Source organism: Eretmochelys imbricata, chromosome 3 (assembly GCF_965152235.1).
Source record: "Eretmochelys imbricata isolate rEreImb1 chromosome 3, rEreImb1.hap1, whole genome shotgun sequence".
NCBI classification, from domain to species: Eukaryota; Metazoa; Chordata; order Testudines; family Cheloniidae; genus Eretmochelys; species Eretmochelys imbricata.
The window spans coordinates 172,317,268-172,336,847 of NC_135574.1; the positions used below are offsets into that span (position 1 = coordinate 172,317,268).

The following is a 19,580-nucleotide window of genomic DNA, read 5'->3' on the forward strand; positions in this document are numbered from 1 at the left end:
GATACTTGGATTGTCATCCTCAACCTTGAATGGCGTACGAAGACATTCAGTTGTCTGAGATACAGAATGGGTCTCCAGCGCCCCTTCTTTTTCGAGACATGGAAATATCCTGAATAAAAACCTGAGGAGGCATAGGTTCTATAGCCCCTAGCTAGATTAGGGAGTCTATCCCCTTTCTGAGGAGTCTCTTGTGAGAGAGGTCCCTAAATAGGGACAAAGAAGTGGGTTTTGTGGAAGCAATCGAAAGAAACTATCATGTAGCCAGTGGAGATGATCTCTAGGACCCATCTGTCTGATATGACACCATGACAGAAAGAAACAGGTCAGATAGCCACCAAAAGGGGTACTGATAGAAGTGGAGACTACTTGGCAGCTCTCTAGGGTCCTATCAAAATGATCTCTTGGCAGGAGTCTAGGACTGGGGAGAGGACAATGGCAGGATGTTTTGTCTGCTGTGCTGGGAGGCTCAAACTCTGTGATGGTAAAAGGGCTGAGAAGCAGACTGTGATTTATAAGAAGGCAGTTTGGAGTTCTTCCCCCAAGGTGCTATGCTCCAAATAACCAAGAGTGGAGGGTTGCACAGGAATCCTTAGGGGTTGTGGCAAGGCACCTCCTTGTCTCACCAGATTTAGTGCTTCCTCCTGTGGCAATGGCAGGCCTGGGGTAATCAACCCCACTCAGGGCAAGGTTTGTCTTCCCCCTTCTGTGTTCCCTTAGTCGTACTTTTAGGGTAGGCCTAAGAGTTGGCCTAAGGTGTGTTCTTCCACCAAACAAAAATGGAAACAGTCTCAAACAAAAAATCCCCTGGCGGGTACTTTTCACTGCCTCCTCACTGGTGGCCTCTCACCCTGGAGAAGCTTATTTCCCTACTGTCATTAGCCTGGCAGCAGCTTCTCTCTCTCTTCCCTCTTTCTCTCACCAGAAGAGGGTTTTTTAAAGGCCTCAGGCAGACCTTAATTGGAATCAGGTGTCCCTCACTGACCTGAGGTAACCCCTTCTCAGCTAGTAGAAAAGAGGGCCTTTAACATTCTGGGGCTAATATATATCTGCCTTCTAGCACCCTCTTCCTGCCATCCAGCCTGACTTTATCACAAGGTGCACACAGATTCATCAGTTTTTCACTAAACAGATTGTTGACCTTGATGGGGAGGGTCCTCCACAGTAGCCTGAACTTACTTGGGAAACCCAAAGGGGCGAAGTAGTGAAGCCCATCTCATGATAACCACAGTCATCAGGGAGCAGGAAACCATATCTGCAGCATTAACTGAAGATTGGAGGGATGAGCTCGCTATCAATTTACCCTCATCAACAATGCCCTGAAATTGAGGTCTTAGTTCCTATGGAAGTTTGTTGGTGAACTCAGACAATTTGTTGTAGTTAATAAAGTAACATTTAGGCATCAATGCAGAATAATTCACAATGTGAAACTGAAGGCTAGAAGAGGAGAAAAACTTTCTTCTGAAGAAGTCTAATTTTTTAGCATTCTTGTTGGAAGGAGCAGACCTAGATTGGTGGTCTGTTACATTCAGTGATGGCCTGAACCATCAGGAAGTTTGAGGTGGGGTGTGAAAACAAGTATTCCAATCCCTTAGACAGTACAAAGTAGTTTTTAATCTGTTCTCTTTGCAATGGGGACACTGGTGGCTGGGGTATACCAGACTGTCTTGTCCAGTTCTAGTATAGCTTTGCTGACTGCCCCTTGCTAGGGGCCTGCAGTCAGGAGGATGTCCAGAAATTTTTGAGTGGAGTCCTGGACTTCCTCCAGCAGAATCTGGAGTGACTCTGCAATTCTCCTCAGGAGGTCGTGAAATTGTCTGTAGTTGTTGGATGGAAATGGTGAAGTTTGTGCTATCACCTTGTTCGGAGATGAGGATGAGCGTGCCACAGGGTGACTGAGTGGGCCCATCTGTTCAGGTTGATCTTCCTCCTCAGAACACTCCCAGGGGGGTTGAGGCTATTCTGTACAAGGTGACCTCAGTCTGAATTCCTGCTCAGATCCTTTGAAGTTGAGAAGTTAGATGTAAGGATCCCAAGAACCACAATACGCCTAGTGAGATTGTAGGGGTCAGGAAATGGTGCCCAAGGAGAGAATATCACTGCTCCCAAACCCAGTAACATCCTGCAGGAGTGCAAGGGTGCCTACCAGTCTCTGGAACCTCTGTCAGAGCTAATGTCGCATCTCAGAGTGGACCAAGGAGCTGCTCAATAGGCCTCCACCTTTCCAGACTACTGTACCCGTTTCAGGAGTCTGCTTTGTCTTGCGTATCAGAAGTTTCACAGCACTTAAAAACTACTTGCTTAGAAAATCAGAAATAAAAATACAAAAGCATCACAGCACACTATTTCTGACAAATTGCTTACCTTCTCATTTTGTCTGTATTAAATTTTAGTCTGTACTGACTTCGCCAGTGCCTTTTTTGTCGACTGTGGTAAAACTAGGCAAATATCTAGATGAGTTCATGTAAGGAAGCTGTATGGAAGACCGCTGCATACCCCAAGTTGAGAACCACTCCTTTAGCTCACCAGAGGAATAAAAATCTTTAGATTCCACTGTGGAACTGTTGGTACTGTACACTTTGTAATGCTTTTGCTGGCAGATAAGACTGGCAAATGGTGCACTGACAGTGTGGATATCTCCCTAAGGTAACTCCAGTTCTGAGAGTATTGGTGATTCCAGGTCAGAATACAGAGCCAGGTCCCCAAGAATAGTACACCCAGGTCTAAGACTTGGGGAGCAGGAGCGGCGTCTGGCTCTTCATGCAGCCAACTATACTGACTTAGATCCAGCAGTGCATGTCGATGCTACTGAGTCCTTCTTCCCACTCTGGTGTGGTACTGCCAGTGTACCAGGAGATTGCTTCCTTCTCTCTCATGGCTGGTACCATTGGGGTGCTCTTGGACTCAATACCAGGGATTCAGATCCATGCTCCCCACAACCTCCTGACACACCTGTACCAGGGCACAGAGTCTCACTAGTGTATGGGAGGTAGTCCTCCACATATAGGTCTTGGGAGGAGATTTCTTCCACTTTTTATGAGGGCATTTGTTCTTACCCTCCTGCTGCTGCCTGCCAGAATCCTTAGACCTGGTCTCTAATAGCCCGGAGATAAGCAGCGTCTGGCCAGGAGAGGCACCTTCAGCCAGTGTACAGCATCAGACAAACCAGGGTCTGACTGAGGCCTTATCGACTATTCCATCAGGTGTCTTCAGACCCAGAATTCACAGGATTTATGGGTTTGACATGGAAAATAACAGCAACTAGTACTAGTGGGATTCTTCAAGGTAGGTTTGCCAACATTGTATTTAAACACACGGGACAAACCTCCGATATCCCCAATCTAGACTTGAACCTCTGGGGACAAGACCCTTTCCCCTCACCCCCATGTTTTCTAGGGTTTCTCTCTTGTCAGCTCTGGATGCTGCAGAGAATCCAGGGCCTCAGGTTCTGGGCCAGCAGCTGCTGCAACTCCTGTTCAGGTTCTGCACGGACACCAGGAGCCAAGGTAGAAGCTGCAGTTGCTGGTCTTTGCCTGTTGCTGTGCTGTCCACCCTGCTGGGGATGTTGGCAGAGACTCTCAGAGCAGGGAGACTACACCCTGGGTGTGCTGAACCCCCTGCCAGAGAGAGCCCCTTTCTTATCCTGGACGTTCAGCGCAGTTCCAGGGCACACAGCCCCATTCACTTCCCCTGCCAGAGAGAGCCTGCACAGAGAAAGTAGATGGGGCTGTGCTCAAGGGCTGGAGTTAGCAGGGGGCCCTGTCCAGCAGGGGGCCAGTATTCATGGGTACATATTCCACTCCCCTCCCGACGCTGTTTTTCCTGCACAACACTGAAGGGCCAGGGTTGGGAGGGGAATGGAAAGATGCAGCTATGAGTACTGGCCCCCTGCTGTTTCAATATGGGATAAAAGGTGTCCCGTACTGATTTAGTACAGAACAAGCAATTTTCTATTTAAATAAGGGACATCCCTTGTAATACAGGACTGTTGGTAACCCTATTCCAAGGAAACAAATATGAGTCATGGGGGGGTGGGGGGGGGTGTCACTCACTGGGAAAAGACAGGGGCAGTTCCACCAGACTTGCAGCTGGAGATCTAGTTCCAGCCATACTAAGAACTCCAAATGGTGGAGAGGTAACGAAAGGAGAAACACCCCGGGTTCCCAGAGCACTATGTAACCACTAAAACTAACAATCTAAAAGGTAAAACTATGTACAGAAAAACCTGATTGGAAACAGGTACGTTAGCAAAGCTGCAGATACCAAGGGTTCCATCTCAGACCACAAGCAGTAGAGAGAAACTGGAGAGGTAGTCATTCCAGGCCTCTTCTTACGCCCTCAGTTCTGAGCACAAGCGGACGCAGGCACGGACCAACAGGCACTGCTAGTGTAAAATCTTTCAGTCTCAAGCACTCAGACCGCATGCTCCCCTCCAGTGGAATACCCATGGAGTCAACCACTTGACGAAGAAAAGTCTCCATTTCAGTGCAATCATTCCCTTTTCTTTTTAGGTTTAATACATGTAAATTGTGTTATCAAATGTTTCACAGATACTTTCATTATTTTAGTTAGGTAAAAACAAATTTCACCCTGTTCACGGTGTCCCTTAAGTAAATAAAACAACACAGATCAAGTGAGAATGAGCAAATAAATTATGGATATAAAACTTGTTTTGAAAAGTTTTAAACCAACACTGTATAACTTAACATAGTTTTCTAGAGCTCTATATTCAAAATATACAGAAAACATTATTAGTTTAAAAAAATACATATAAAGTTATCCCACTCTTATTCCTTCTGTCAAGTCTAAATAATAAGAGCTCTATTAATTTAAAAGAAAAATCTTTTATATCCAGATTATGTTAACACTGTAACTTACAATGTATGTATCAAGAAAGGAATGTAGAGCACATACACAAAGGAAAACGACCTATTGATGCAGGCTTACATTAATGCATATGGTCATTTTATGTGAGTATGGCTTTTTATGTACAAGTGAAATAGAGGAAATACTGCAGTTTGGCCATACATCCAGATTAGGCAGCTGGATTTCGTAGTCTAAATGCTTCAGAGAATTCCTCTGTCAGAAACCTACAAATATATTTTCTCCTGAAAGTCAGGAGACTAGCATATTTATTAATGTTATTCATTTACAAAATGGGCCCATTAAAGAGAGACTATGGGAGCATGTAAACTAATTAAAAATATTATGCATATATAATTAAGACATGTGCAAGGCCCAACTCTTCTGTCAGGGTGGGGTACGCTTTTAGTTTATGTTATGCAGGTATCTTTCTACTGACTTTGGTCAACAGGATGTGTGTACAATTTTTTAATATTACACATGTGCTCAGAGAAACGTTGTAATAACACGCTATTTTCTTTTTTGCTTTATGGTGGCATGTTGGCCACCTCAACGTTCTTCTGCAGCAAACCTGGAGAAATATGTCCAGAATTATCCTGCGTTGTTGACGTTTGGGTGGACACAGCCTGCAAAAGATCCACCATTTGCATGCTGTGACACATTTTCTACATTCTTGGGTGAGAGTGACCAGGGAAAATAGGAAAAGTATGGTCATGCTACTGACCATACTGTATATATTACTGTGACTTTATCATAACAGCCAAGCTCATACAGTATTTGAGACGACTGTTCACATATGGATTTCTGAAGCTTTTGTGGTATATAACTGATAGTCAACTATTTCATATGTAGAGAAGAAGCTTGATAAAGCAAAAAACAGTGATGTATGTGAGAAAAGCACATTAACACTATTTTTCCTTTATTTTTTGGAAAAAAAAAGGCCAAAAGAATGAATACATTTTATGAATATAACTCAAATTTCTGAATATTTCTGCAGAACTTGTATCAATAGCCTTGCAAAAACAAACACACAAAAACAGCCCCCTCCAACCCTTCAGTGTATTTATTAGTAGTCTTTGATAACTTCTTGCATATATGGTCTTTGAACATACCTCTTGGCCAACCACACTTTGGCTTTTATACAAGTGATGATGTCAACTAGCCCCTGCTGACGGTCTGAATTAAGCCGGTGTTTAGATTCCAAGTAGGACCCCAGCAAGTGAAAAACCTAAATGAAAAAAGAAAAAATGTTGCAGACTGCTGTAAAAATATTTTTTGACTCCTCAGCTCCTAGCTTTCACCCTTCCTCAAAATAACCCTATAGAAGAAAACCGCCACTAGCAAAATGACCCTCTACTGTTCATGCAGAAAAGTGGGTTAGCTTTGGATAATGGCAAGTTACATTTTCAATCTACTTTTCTATTACGTGCACTTTTCACAATACAAAATAAAAAGATAATTATCCCATAATAATAACCTTATAACTAATGAAATATAGTAAACAACCTAATAACTGATTTCAAGAGCAAAACAATTTAAACATATTTCTTGACACCAGCAGTTTTGCATTCACTCAAAATGAGCCTATCAATCTAGAGGTGGCAGCAAATCCATGCATGCTTATTTTACAAATGGAAATTACTTAGAACTAGTCCCTCTTAATGAGACTTCTATCGTTTCATCAACTTAATCAGAATAAGTATAATCACTTTTTAAATTGTTTTAACCCTTTAGCCTCAATGAAATAGTATGTGTACTAATGACATTTGTGTTAAACATTCTAGCTTTTATTTGAATCTACAGGTCATACATAAAAACTGTGTAAGAAATTGGTTTCATTTTTGGAGTAACTATTCTAATTAACTGGTTAGTATACTATCAACTGCATGTTTGTTTTACTTGGATTATGAAAAAAGATATAGGCCCCAGTCCTGCCATGAAATGGGCACAGAGGAATTCCTAGAGCCACCATGCCTGTGCATATCTAATTGCAAGTTCTGGGCCCAATGTCGCAACATTGTTCTGCCTATTAATAGACTTGTTCACAGTATTAAAATGATACTTTTTACTGTATTTCTTTTCTTCGAATGTCAGCTGTTGTTGTGATGTTATCACAGGAGGAAAAAGTGTTGTATATTATCAGCCTCACCAAAACCTGTGATAGTCCCAAACTATCCTTCCTGAAGCCCTCAAAACTTGGACCCTGACTACAGCTGCTGAAGTGAAAAAAAAAAACCCAGCTCTACTTCCCTATATTTATTGCAGGGCTCTCCTACTTACAGGAAAGCAGAGCTGCAATGCAATCAGTCTTCCCCAATACCACTTCTAGGGAGTTACATACCAACAAACTACAAGAGCTTTCCAGGTTGTCACCACTAACTATTATTTATTGATTAAAAGCCATTGTAAAAAGCTATGCAGTTTTGGAACACACACTAAGGCCATGTCTACACTTACCAGGGATCGACCGCAGAGCACTCTCTGGTCAACTCCGGTACTCCACCGGAACGAGAGAAGTAAGGTAAGTCGACGGGAGAGTGTCTGCCATTGACGCAGCGTGGTGTAGACACCGCAGTAACTCAACCTAAGCTACGTGACTTAGGTTGACTTACCCCAGTAGTGTAGACAAGGCCTAAGTTATAAACTGTGTAAACTTTAGTTTACAATTATTTTGCAACCATCAAATCTTCTAAATGTTCTTCATTTAAAAAAAAATCAACATAGCACAAATGGCAACTTGATGACGAGTGTACAAGATGATCTCGTCGTGAGAAAAGATATTGTCTTAGCTATAAAATGTTGGTCATGGAATGTACACGAGAAATTATCAACCAGAAGAGGATTTATGAAATGCAAAAATCATACTATATAATGACAGGTTTCAGAGTAACAGCCGTGTTAGTCTGTATTCGCAAAAAGAAAAGGAGTACTTGTGGCACCTTAGAGACTAACCAATTTATTTGAGCATAAGCTTTCGTGAGCTACAGCTCACTTCATTGGATGCATCTGATGAAGTGAGCTGTAGCTCACGAAAGCTTATGCTCAAATAAATTGGTTAGTCTCTAAGGTGCCACAAGTACTCCTATACTATACAATGTTGTTACTGCAACAAACTGTATACATGTCTGGAATAAGCAAAAAAGGCTAGTATAATCAACTTCCTGAATTGTGATAATGACAATTCATGCATGGACATTCAGACATTTTCCATAAGGTAAGCAATAAATATTGCATCCAGTGTCTATATAATTTTATAGCAATAAAGCAGTAAAACTTTTGTTTCAGAAAATAAATCACACATGCACAAAATCAGTTTCATATTATAATAAATATTGATAAGGAATCTTGTCACTCGTTATGTCTCCAGGAAACATAGGAGGAATAGATCACATGTTATCTGTAAAATTTAAATGAAAATTATTATCTGTTCAATATGTTTTCAGTTCCATACTCTAAACCAGACCACACTTTCTCCCTAGAAAGGATGAAAACATACCATTGAGTCTGTTTCATTCTGGGATTTATTCCTTCAGATCAAATAAATGAACACATCTGAGCACAGGAATATTCTGAAAATGGTTTTGAGGACTGAAGTAATATGTCAACAACTAAGGGGTGTGAACATGGAGGCTACGATCAGAACAATATTTTCTGATAATGTTCAGAGCTGAATGATCAATGCAGCCATCTTAAGGATATTCTTTGAACAATTCAAAGAGCTTTTTGTCCAATTTTTCTCTAAAGCTCCTAACAGCCGTTCAACACACCAACTTAAAGAGCAAAAACTTTCTGTCTCGGTCAATCTGTTTCTTCACTTCACCAGGTGGGTAATGTAGATTATAGATTGACAGAGCTGGAAGGGTACCCAGAAGTCAGCTACTACAAGACAGGCCCAACAAAGAAAGTAACAGAACACCAATAGCCATCACTTACAGCCCCCAGCTAAAACCTCTCCAGCGCATCATGAAGGATCTACAACCTATCCTGAAGGACGATCCCTCACTCTCACAGATCTTGGGAAACAAGCTAGTCCTCGCTTACAGAGAGCCCCGAACCTGAAGCAAATACTCACCAGCAACTACATACCACACAACAAAAACACTAACCCAGGAACCAAACCCTGGTGCCATCTCTGTCCGCATAGCTATTCAAGGGACACCATCATAGGACCTAACCACATCAGGGGCTCATTCACCTGCACATCTACCAATATGATATATGCAATCATGTGCCAACAATGCCCCTCTGCCATGTACACTGGCCAAACTGGACAGTTTCTATGCAAAAGAATAAATGGACACAAATCTGACATCAGGAACTATGTCAAGTATCAGGGGGCAGCTGTGTTAGTTTGTATCCACAAAAAACAGGGAGTCCGGTGGCACCTTAAAGACTAATATATTTATTTGGGCATAAGCTTTCGTGGGTAAAAAACCCACCTCTTCAGATGCATGGAGTGAAAATTACAGAAGCAGGCATTATTATACTGACATGAAGAGAAGGGAGTTACCTCACAAGCGGAGAACCAGTGTTGACAGGCCCAATTTGATCAGGGTGGATGTAGTCCACTCCCAATAATTGATGAGGAGGTATCAATTCCAGGAGAGGCAAAGCTGCTTTTGCAGTGAACCAGCCACTCCTGTTCCCTATTCAAGCCCAAATTAATGGTGTTAAATTTGCAAATGAATTTTAGTTCTGCAGTTTCTCTTTGAAGTCTGTTTCTGAAGTTTTTTTGTTCAAGTATAGCTACTTTTAAATCTGTTATACAATGTCCAGGAAGACTGAAGTGTTCTCCTACTGGCTTTTGTATGTTACCATTCCTGATGTCCGATTTGTGTCCATTTATTCTTTTACGTAGAGACTGTCTAGTTTGGCCAATGTACTTGGCAGATGGGCATTGCCGGCACATGGCGGCATATACAACATTAGTAGATGTGCAGGTGAATGAGTCCCTGATGTTGTGACTGATGTGGTTGGGTCCTCTGATGGTGTCGCTAGAGTAGATATGGGGACAGAGTAGGCAATGGGGTTTGTTACAGGGATTGGTTCCTGGGTTAGCGTTTCTGTGGTGTGGTGTGTAGTTGCTGGTGAATATTTGCTTCAGGTTCGGGGCTGTCTGTAAGAGAGGACTGGCCTGCCTCCCAAGGTCTGTGAGAGTGAGGGATCGTTTTCCAGGATAGGTTGTAGATCCTTGATGATGTGCTGGAGAGCTTTTAGCTGGGGGCTGTATGTGATGGCCAGTGGTGTTCTGTTATTTTCCTTGTTGGGCCTGTCCTGTAGTAGGTGACTTCTTGGTACCCATCTCACTCTGCCAATCTGTTTTCTTACTTCCCCAGGTGGGTACTGTAGTTTTAAGAATGCTTGATAAAGATCTTGTAGGTGTTTGTCTCTGAGAGATTGGAACAAATTCGGTTGTATCTTAGGGCTTGGCTGTAGACAATGGATCGTGTGATGTGTCCTGGATGGAAGCTGGAGGCATGTAGGTAAGTATAGTGGTCAGTAGGTTTCCGGTATAGGGTGCTGTTTATGTGACAATCACTTATTTCCATTGTAGTGTCCAGGAAACGGATCTCTTGTGTGAGTTTCTTTACCCACGAAAGCTTATGCCCAAATAAATCTGTTAGTCTTTAAGGTGCCACCGGACTCCCGTCAGGAATTATAACATTCAAAAACCAGTAGGAGAACACTTCAATCTCCCTGGTCACTCAATAACAGACTTAAAAATGGCAATTCTTCAACAAAAAAACTTCAAAAACAGACTCCAACAAAACACTGAAGAACTGGAATTAATTTGCAAACTGGACACCATCCAAGTAGGCCTGAATAAAGACTGGGAGTGGATGGGTCATTACAAAAACTAAATTTCCCCCTACTGTTACTCACACCTTTTTGTCAACAGTTTGAAATGGGCCACCCTCATTACCACTACAAAAGAAATGTTTCCTCCCTTGGTATTCTACTGTTAATTGAATTATCTCATTGGCACTGACCCCCACACTTGGTAAGGCAACTCCCATCATTTCATGTATTGCGTATATATACCTGCTACTGTATTTTCCACTCTATGCATCTGATGAAGTGGGTTTTAGCCCACGAAAGCTTGTGCCCAAATAAATTTGTTAGTCTCTAAGGTGCCACAAGGACTCCTTGTTGTTTTTATAGAAGTTTATCACCTCAAATATTCCTAACCAAAGAAGTCATCTCTTTAATTCTGGGCTTCACTGCCTTTTGGGCATATGCTGTCATACCAAATTTTGGATTTCATATGAAAACAAACAAAAAATAAACATATTTGAACAATGATGCAAAGTGGGAACTCCATTTAAATATATATTTTATATACATACTTTTTTTCTTAAATGCAAGGTTGCAAAACAGCAGCGAGTAAGAAAAGTTACTACCAAGAGCAATGTTGAAGAGGAGATAAGGTCAACTGGCCCGTAGGTGTGGGAGTTTAGTGCAGATGATAGAGGGCATTGACTGCATGTGTTTGGAAACTGGCACCAATTGCATGCTTGGGGGATCTGTCCACCCCATAGTGCTCAGGTGTACTATAAAAAACCATAGGACCAGCATTAGGAGTGTTTCCTTTACAAACTCCTGTGACCAAAGACTTTATGTCAATAGCCCTGTGATTAAATTCCTACCATTCCCTATCTTCTTGGTAGGTGGATGAACCTACAACCATTAGGGTGACCAGATTTCCAAATTACACATGGTGCAGGGGATAAGCCTGCAGGAGACGGGAGGTTAGGGAGTTTTGTGCAGGAGTGTGGTTTTGGCAGCAGCAGCAAGAAGTACATGAAGCCAGTCCTTCCCTCTCCCCCTTCCTTTTTCCATGCCACCCTCTAAATTAGATTCTACTTGGGTGGTTGGTCTGGCGTAAGGACTTTTGCAGAAGGGGCTCACTGGCTTGGTGGAAAGGGGTGGGCAAAGTGGCAACCTATAATAGCCCTTGTGGACACATGATCCTTGAGGTGTCAGCTTTCTGTCAAATTCACCACCTGTGCTGGCTGACAGTTCCTTCAGTTCACGGTAGTTCACAAATAATGGAAGAAAACAGGTACAAAATGTGCTTTTAAAAAAAATACTCCCAAAACCAGGGTCCCAGTCAAAGGGCTTGTCCACATGAACATTGATTTCCCTACAAGCTGGAGCGAGTCTATATGGACACTGCTAATGAGCACTAACAGTTCCTCAGCGTGCTTTGATCTCGTTTCAAAGCAGAGACGATCAAAGCACACTGAGGAACCATTAATGCTCATCAGCTGAATCCGCACAGACACTCTGGCTATATCTAAGCACTACAGTGCACTGCTATAGTGCTTCTGGTGAAGACACTTTAAGCCAATAGGAGAGAGCTCTCCCATTGGCTTAATTACTCCACTTCGATGAGAGGCGACAGCTATGTCAGCGGGAGAAGCTCTCCTGCTGACACAGCACTGTCTACACCGGCCCTTAGGTTGGTATAACTTACATCGCTCAGAGGTTTGGATTATTCACACCCCTGAGTGACGTAAGTAAGTTCTAGTGTAGTCAAGGTCTTAGACTATGTCTGCACTTACAGCAGTTAGGATTGCCAACTTTCTAATCGCACAAAACTGAAGCCTGCAACCACTCAATCCATCCCCCTTCCTTCTGTCGCTGGGCTCTCGCCCACCCTCACTCACCTGCTCATTTTCACCAGGCTGGGCAGGGGCTTGGTGTGTGGGAGGGGGTGTGGGCTCCCGGGTGGGGCCAGAAATGAGAGGTTCAGAGTGTGGGGGCAGGGGCTCTGGGCTGGGTCGGGGTTGGGGTTGGTGTAGGGCCAGGGATGAGGAGTTTGGGGTCCAGGCTGGGGGGTGGAGCCGAGGGTTTCAGAGTGTGGGAGGGGGCTCCGGGCAGAGGCAGGGGGTTTGGGCGCAGGGGGAGTGCAGGCTCCAGGACGGAGTCGTGCACCCCTGTGTGTCCAGAAAACATGCACTTGTGTATGCAAAATGGGTATTTTGATCTGCTAGTGACTGTAAGTACCTATTTTCATGTACAGATACTTGTGTTTTACATGAATAGTTCTGAAAATTTTGCCATTCACTGCTTATTTTAATATTTTTCCCAAACAAATATCAACTGAGTATTAAACATCCAGTTATTTGTATTCCTAAATTCTCTCTGTGCTGCCTCTAACACTGTCAGGTTTCCCAAACTACAAATAGCAGCCACCTGGCACCACCCATTGTATTATAAATTCCCACTTTCATACCATTCACACACACAGGCTTTCATCATGTGTTGTGGAGTGAAGAATGGAAACCTGATTAGGTCACAGAATTTGAGACCTGATAATCAGAAAGTCCAATGCACTTCACAAATGCTGAATTTTCTTCCTTTATAACTTTTCTGTATACATTGCTTCATATCACCAAGCCTAATCCTTTGAATGGGAAGACTATACTGACCTTTGCTTCCTTTAGAGATCCATTATGCTACTACTGAATTACCGACAGATGTCACTGTTGAGTAACACAAGGTTCTATCTTTTGTGGTCTCAAAGAACGATAGACCAAGTCATTTTTTCCTGCATTTCTTCGACCCCACTAAGCTACCATCACAATAATGAAACATTGAATATAACAGAAATCAAAAAAGACATTCATGTACTTTGATTCATTAGAGGTACAAAGGTCTGAGACATTTGCTTTTTAAAGGCCTTTTTTTCCTGCTTGATTTTTTGCAGTAGAAATCCAGGTCTTGTCTATGCTGTTTTTCCTGGAAGGCAGAAGAACTCTTTGGACTAGGACAGAGAAAGTACCAAGACACTGATACCTGAAATTTAAGAAGTGAATTAATTTTTATTCAGGCTATTTAAAGTTTTGCTTCTGTTGATGCCCGTTTAACTCAAGCACGTGACCAACACCCAAAGGTTGCCCCCATTTTCTGACTCCACAAGGAGACTTCCAACACAAAACAGAGAAAGCAAGATTTCATTCGTGATATTCCCAATATATATCCAACAAACCAGAACTGGAAATTTTTTTAGACTTTGCTCAAAAAAACAAACGAATAAACCTCAGTTAAGCCTTATCTATACATCATTGAAAAATAAAAAAAGGACACAAACCTAATTCTTTACCTTTACACATTAGCTTTAAGAACTATGATATTATGCTAACCCTCATATCTTTAAAAAGTTGAATGGATTCACCACTGGATTATACTTGTGTTGAGTTACATCAGTATAGCACTGAAGCATCACAAAAGTGGATCGGGTCTGTATAAAACAGACAAAAAAACTGATGAGTGTTGATGGATCTGTTTAATCAAATGTTAGCCACTTTTTGATCCCAAGATATATTTGTTGTGTTGCTGCATGGGTAGGCTAATCAATTCTCAACACACAGTACTGCAAATGCAACAAAACTCTCTAGCAGCTGCAAAGTTAAACTATTGTGTCACATTCTCTCTTTTTGAAAAAGAAACAAATTGACATTTTGTAATGCCAGTGTTAATCTTACAGAAGAAATTGTGGTTTTCGGATGTTCACAATAAATTTTGTTGTTTAACAGCAGGCACAAATGCTGAGAGAGCATGTTTTTGTTTAAAGAAAAAAAGGATATTGATGATATTCTCCATCTTTAACATGTAGCCACACACAAAGTCCCTTTTTAATGCATAATTTTTCAACAACACTTTTGCAAGTGATATAATTACACATTCTTCAGTGAAATATCAAGGTTAGACTTTTCTCCCCTCAAGCTGACCTAAAGCCATAAAAACTTCTACTTGCATACCCTTAGCTGTGTTTGTATGAATTAAGTATACAGTATAAATATTCACATTCCTGACTCTGAGGCTGAAACAATACTCTGACTGTTCTGCTCAGTGACTCTTGAAAAAAAGCAAACTGACATCACCCTATACTGTACATTCTCGGCATAGATCATTTATTTAACTCCGTGAAAAAAAACAGATGTTTCACCAGCTGAAATAAAACACTGTATAAATACCAAGCTCAGAAAAATGTGGCGCTGACTAAACTGTGGGGGTTGAAGCAACAAGAAGAGGAAAAAAAGGTGTTTGCAAAATGGCAGCAGTACAAAGACTGCACTTAGCCAAAGATGACAGAGTTGGAACAGGTCAGTCTCAATCTGTTGCCTGAAAATAAGAGAACACATTCAGTTCTGTGAATGGACAACTCAAACAGAGAGATTTCGGTTTTTATCTGGTAAAATACTACATTTTACCATGAAATAAATGTCACTGTGATAAAGTTTCTCTCAAAAAAGCCTTATTTTGACAGTTCTATCAGAATGGCAAAATGGCACAATAGCAAAAGGTGCCTTTTCTTCGGCCTGGTCTACACTGGGGGGGCGGGGGGGGGAAGAGGGGTGCGGGGGGGGGAAGGGGATAACGTAGCTGAAGTCGATGTACTTAGATCTATTTACCGCGGTGTCTTCACTGCGGTAAGTCAACGGCTGACGCTCTCCCGTGGACTCCGCCTGCGCCTCTCGCCCTGGTGGAGTACCGGAGTCGACAGGTGAGCGCTTAGCGGTTGATTTATCGCGTCTAGACGAGATGGGATAAATCGACCCCCGCTGAATCAATCACTGCCCGTCGATCCAGCAAGTAATGTAGACAAGCCTACATTCATGTTTACAAAGAAAACGAACATTATCTGTTTTGCTCCAGACAAAAACTGGATTTAAGAAAATTCTCCTTTCCAATAAGATGGAAATTAGAAGCAAAAGAAATATACCCATTACAAGAATAATGGTGTAAAAAGTTAAAAAAGAATTTAGGAACAATTTCTTTCTATTTTGTGTTACAAATAGGCTACTGCAAGCAACAGAAGCAATTATTATTTAACATACATAATGTGGCAGCACTGAAAAATTCAAACACACTGTAATAGAAAATGTACAAATATAATAATGATATAATATACAGTAAAAGCTGTTTTATCTGGCATGTTGGAGGAATGGGGGGTGCTGGTAAGTGAAAAATGACAGTTAACTAAGAGGGAGAGAGTTTGGGTGAAGGAGGGGTCTGAGGCGTGGGCTCTGGGAGGGAGTTTGGGTGTGTCGGATCTGGGGGCCGCTCACCTGGGGCGGCTTTCCGCAAGCGGTGACGTGTCCCAGCTGCTCCTAAGCAGAGGCGCAGCAGGCGGCTCTGTGTGCTGCCTCTACCTGCAGACACCGCCCCCGTAGTTCCTATTGGCCGTGGTTCCTAGGCAATGGCAGCTGCATTGCTAGTGCTAGTGCTCGTGGCGGTGTGGCGGTAGTGCGCAGAGCCACCTGCCACACCTCTGCCTAGGAGCAGCTGGGACAGGTCGCCACTTGCAGGGAGCCACCCGAAGTGAGCAGTCCCCATATCTGGCACCCCGAGCCCCCTCGCACACCCAAACTCCCTCCCAGAACCTGCATGCCACAACCCCTCCCATGCCCCAACCCCCTGTTGGCCCTGTGCCAACCAGACTATAAACTGGAATTTGGCCTCATTAGCACTACAAAAGTGATTTCCACCCCTTCTTGTCAACTGTTGAGAATAGCCCACTTCCACCTTAATTGAATTGGCTCGTTAGCACTGACACCCCACTTGGTAAGGCAACTCCCATCTTTTAATATGCTGTGTATTTATACCTCCCTACTGTATGTTCCACTCCATAAATTTGATGAAGTGGGTTTTAGCCCACAAAAGCTTATATCAAAATAAATCGGTTAGTCTGTAAGGTGCCCCAAGGACTCCTCGCTGTTTTTGGAATTTCAGTGAAGATCAGAAATGCCGGTTTATAGAGCTTTCCAGTTGGTGAAGTGCTGGATAAAACAGCTTTTACTGTATACGTGTTTTAAAAATTTACTACGATCTGGTCATCTTCCGCTCTCATAGGGCCTGATTTTCCACTGTCCTGTCCCTTGTGTAGTTGTTTCTTCTTTTCCAAAAAGGGTGTAAAAACACTACCAAATCAGAATTTTCCATTCATATGTATTATTGATAGCATTTTACAATCAGTGTGGACAAGTACAAACGACTACAAAACGTGCAAGAGAATAGAGAATTGGGCCCATAATTTCACAGAAATATACTGTTTAATCAAACCATTGTTCTACTCATCTGTACCCTGCCTCTCACTTATGGTCATTATAGATCTTGCCATGAAGGTGAAAAAAAACCTGGAATGCACTTGCAAAATTATACAGTGTTATAATTAAGAAAGTGGAAATTTACTTTTGGATATCTCAGGGATCCATTTACATGCTGAAAGATGACTGAAGACTTGATTTCTCTTGTATTTTGTCTTGGAGGGGGAAATTAAATGTTTTTATTCATGTTCCTGTTTAAATATCAAAACATTGGAGAAATGAAGAACACTAAAATATTTAAGTATGGCAAAAGAATAGAAAAGAACAACTTGGGTGGGAAGAAGAGATGGGGCAAGGGTTCAAGGTACCAAGCAAAAAGGCCCCATCCTCTTTATCATTATATTGTATAGTGCATAGCTATATATATTAATGCCCTCAGAAGTTTAACTAGTATTGGTGAAGTACACATCTTGACCTCCATAGCTAATAAGCTCCCTCCATACTTTGAAAATCCTTCCTTTTGCCATGTTAGGTTCACCACCTTTTCTGGTTAAGAACATAAGAATGGCCATACTGGGCCAGACCAAAGGTCTATCTAGCCCAGTATCCTGTCTTCCGACGGTGGCCAATGCCAGGTGCCCCAGAGGGAATGAACAGAACAGATAATCATCAAATGATCCATCTCCTGTCACCCATTCCCAGCTTCTGGCAAACAGAGGCTAGGGACACCATCCCTGCCCATCCATTTTAAGAAGTTATATTATTTTTCAGACACACTGATCATAATACTCAACAAATTTATGAAGTTATATATTTTCGCTGGTTGTATGCAATCTAATATCCCCAAACACTGATAATTTTGTCTGTTTGTTAAATCAGGAGCACATCCCTCCTGAATACACTGCACCAAGTTAATGCCTAGTTTAAGCAGCCAAATGCCACCAAAGCCAATGGAATTGCCCTCACGTACACTCGGTCTGAATTTGGACCATTAAGTAATTAGCAGCAGTGTAACATTTTATGATTAGATATTCCTATGTGAGGAGCATGCATAAATACCAACAGGATGATTTATGTCAACAAAAATTAAATTAGCATTTTTGGCATGAGCGTAAAGCCTTTCACACAAAAGAGATGTAGTTTAAACCACACAGCCAATTAATAAGGACATTTGAGGAAAAGTTATAAAAACTATGGTAATGGATCATTCATGTTTGTAAAAACAGTACAAAGGTGCCTTTCACCAAAGCCTATAACTTTATAATGATGGCTTCATGACTGATAAGATATTTATTCACAATTTTTTCATCCTCATAGCGCAAACTGTGCTTAGATTTTCCTCTTTCAAATTTCATTTTGTGTTCCCAAATGAATCAATGGAGGTCTCCAAAGTTATAACTTAAGTGTTCCTATTGGAAATTCTACACTTCGTTCCTCTTGGAAAAGTATCTTGATAAAATTATTTCATTCTTTTTATTTAAGACTAATGGGAAGATTTATTTACATTTTGTCCATAGTTTCAACTTGATTTAATCTGTGTTTTATAACTTAATTATGCAAATTTACTTTGTTTATTAATATATGAAACACTGGAGTTTTAGTCATCTCTTTCAAATATCACTACTGTAATAAATAAGATTTTGCTGGATAAAAAGAAAAGGCATAACTTTGACAATTAAATTACAAGAAAATATGCCCCATTCACTGAACTAAAAAGCTGTAAAATAACAAAATATGGAACCTTATAATCAAGTAGTAGATAAAAATATAAAAACTAGTAACTTCTTTAAGTGAGCGAGCAAAACACAGCACCTAGTTTGAAAATGATGAACCGGCCATACACAATAATGAAACCGTCTCAAATAATGCATATGCTTTTTCCTTAAATTATGGAGGCATATAGTGGTGACTACATAATTGGTATGTTCTCAAAATAGGCTTATAGTGAAGCATAAATTCCTGCTTTTCTCTAAAAGGAGGTGGCCAATTGGTGCGAAATTTGATGTGGGGTTAGTTTTAAGCCTCTTGAATTTTTATATAGTTTTTGTTTGGTTTTTCTTCATATGTTTTTGATAGGAGGAGTTTTAATTTGGGCTCTGGCTGAAATTTTTCCTTGGCCCTGCTACTACTACTGTTGGGGTGGAGGAATAGTCTAGTAAAAGTATGTGTGTGTCCAGAAGTGCTGTCCCATGAGCAAGTTATATTTCTTTTGCTTCAGGCTAGTGTCACTACCTTATGCAGATGCTCCCCAACTTACGCAATCGTTCCGTTCCGGAACGCCTTGCGTAATTCGAATTTTGCATAAGTCGGAAACGTATACCCGACCAATATGCAAAAAAACCAAAACCAAAAAAACCCCCACCAAACAAACAAAAAAAACCCCTCCTATTTCTAGCTTAAAGAACTTTTTCTGTAAGTGCGGATTTGCGTAAGTCAGGTCTTGCGTAACCCGGGGAGCATCTTTATTCATTTTCTGGCACTGTCCTAATTCAACTTACTCTTTTTTGGTCTGTGCAATAGACTTTTTGTTTGCATGATATTGCTGACTTATCTCTTAAATGCATTGTTTATCTGTCTATACAAAACTTGGCAGAGAGGTGAACCCCAACTAGATCTGGTCCAATGGATAGCTTTTTAGTGTTTAAAAAAGTTGGGATTTAGGAT

General features: G+C 41.5%; 1 protein-coding gene across 1 annotated transcript in view; it reads right to left on the reverse strand.

Moving 5' to 3' along the window:
• THADA (THADA armadillo repeat containing) overlaps positions 1-19,580 on the reverse strand; it is a 303,171-nt gene that overhangs the window by 98,249 nt on the left and 185,342 nt on the right. The window contains exon 30 of the mRNA XM_077813846.1: positions 5,973-6,088. Within this exon, the coding sequence (XP_077669972.1) occupies positions 5,973-6,088 (116 nt within the window). The remainder of the gene's footprint in view (positions 1-5,972; positions 6,089-19,580) is intronic.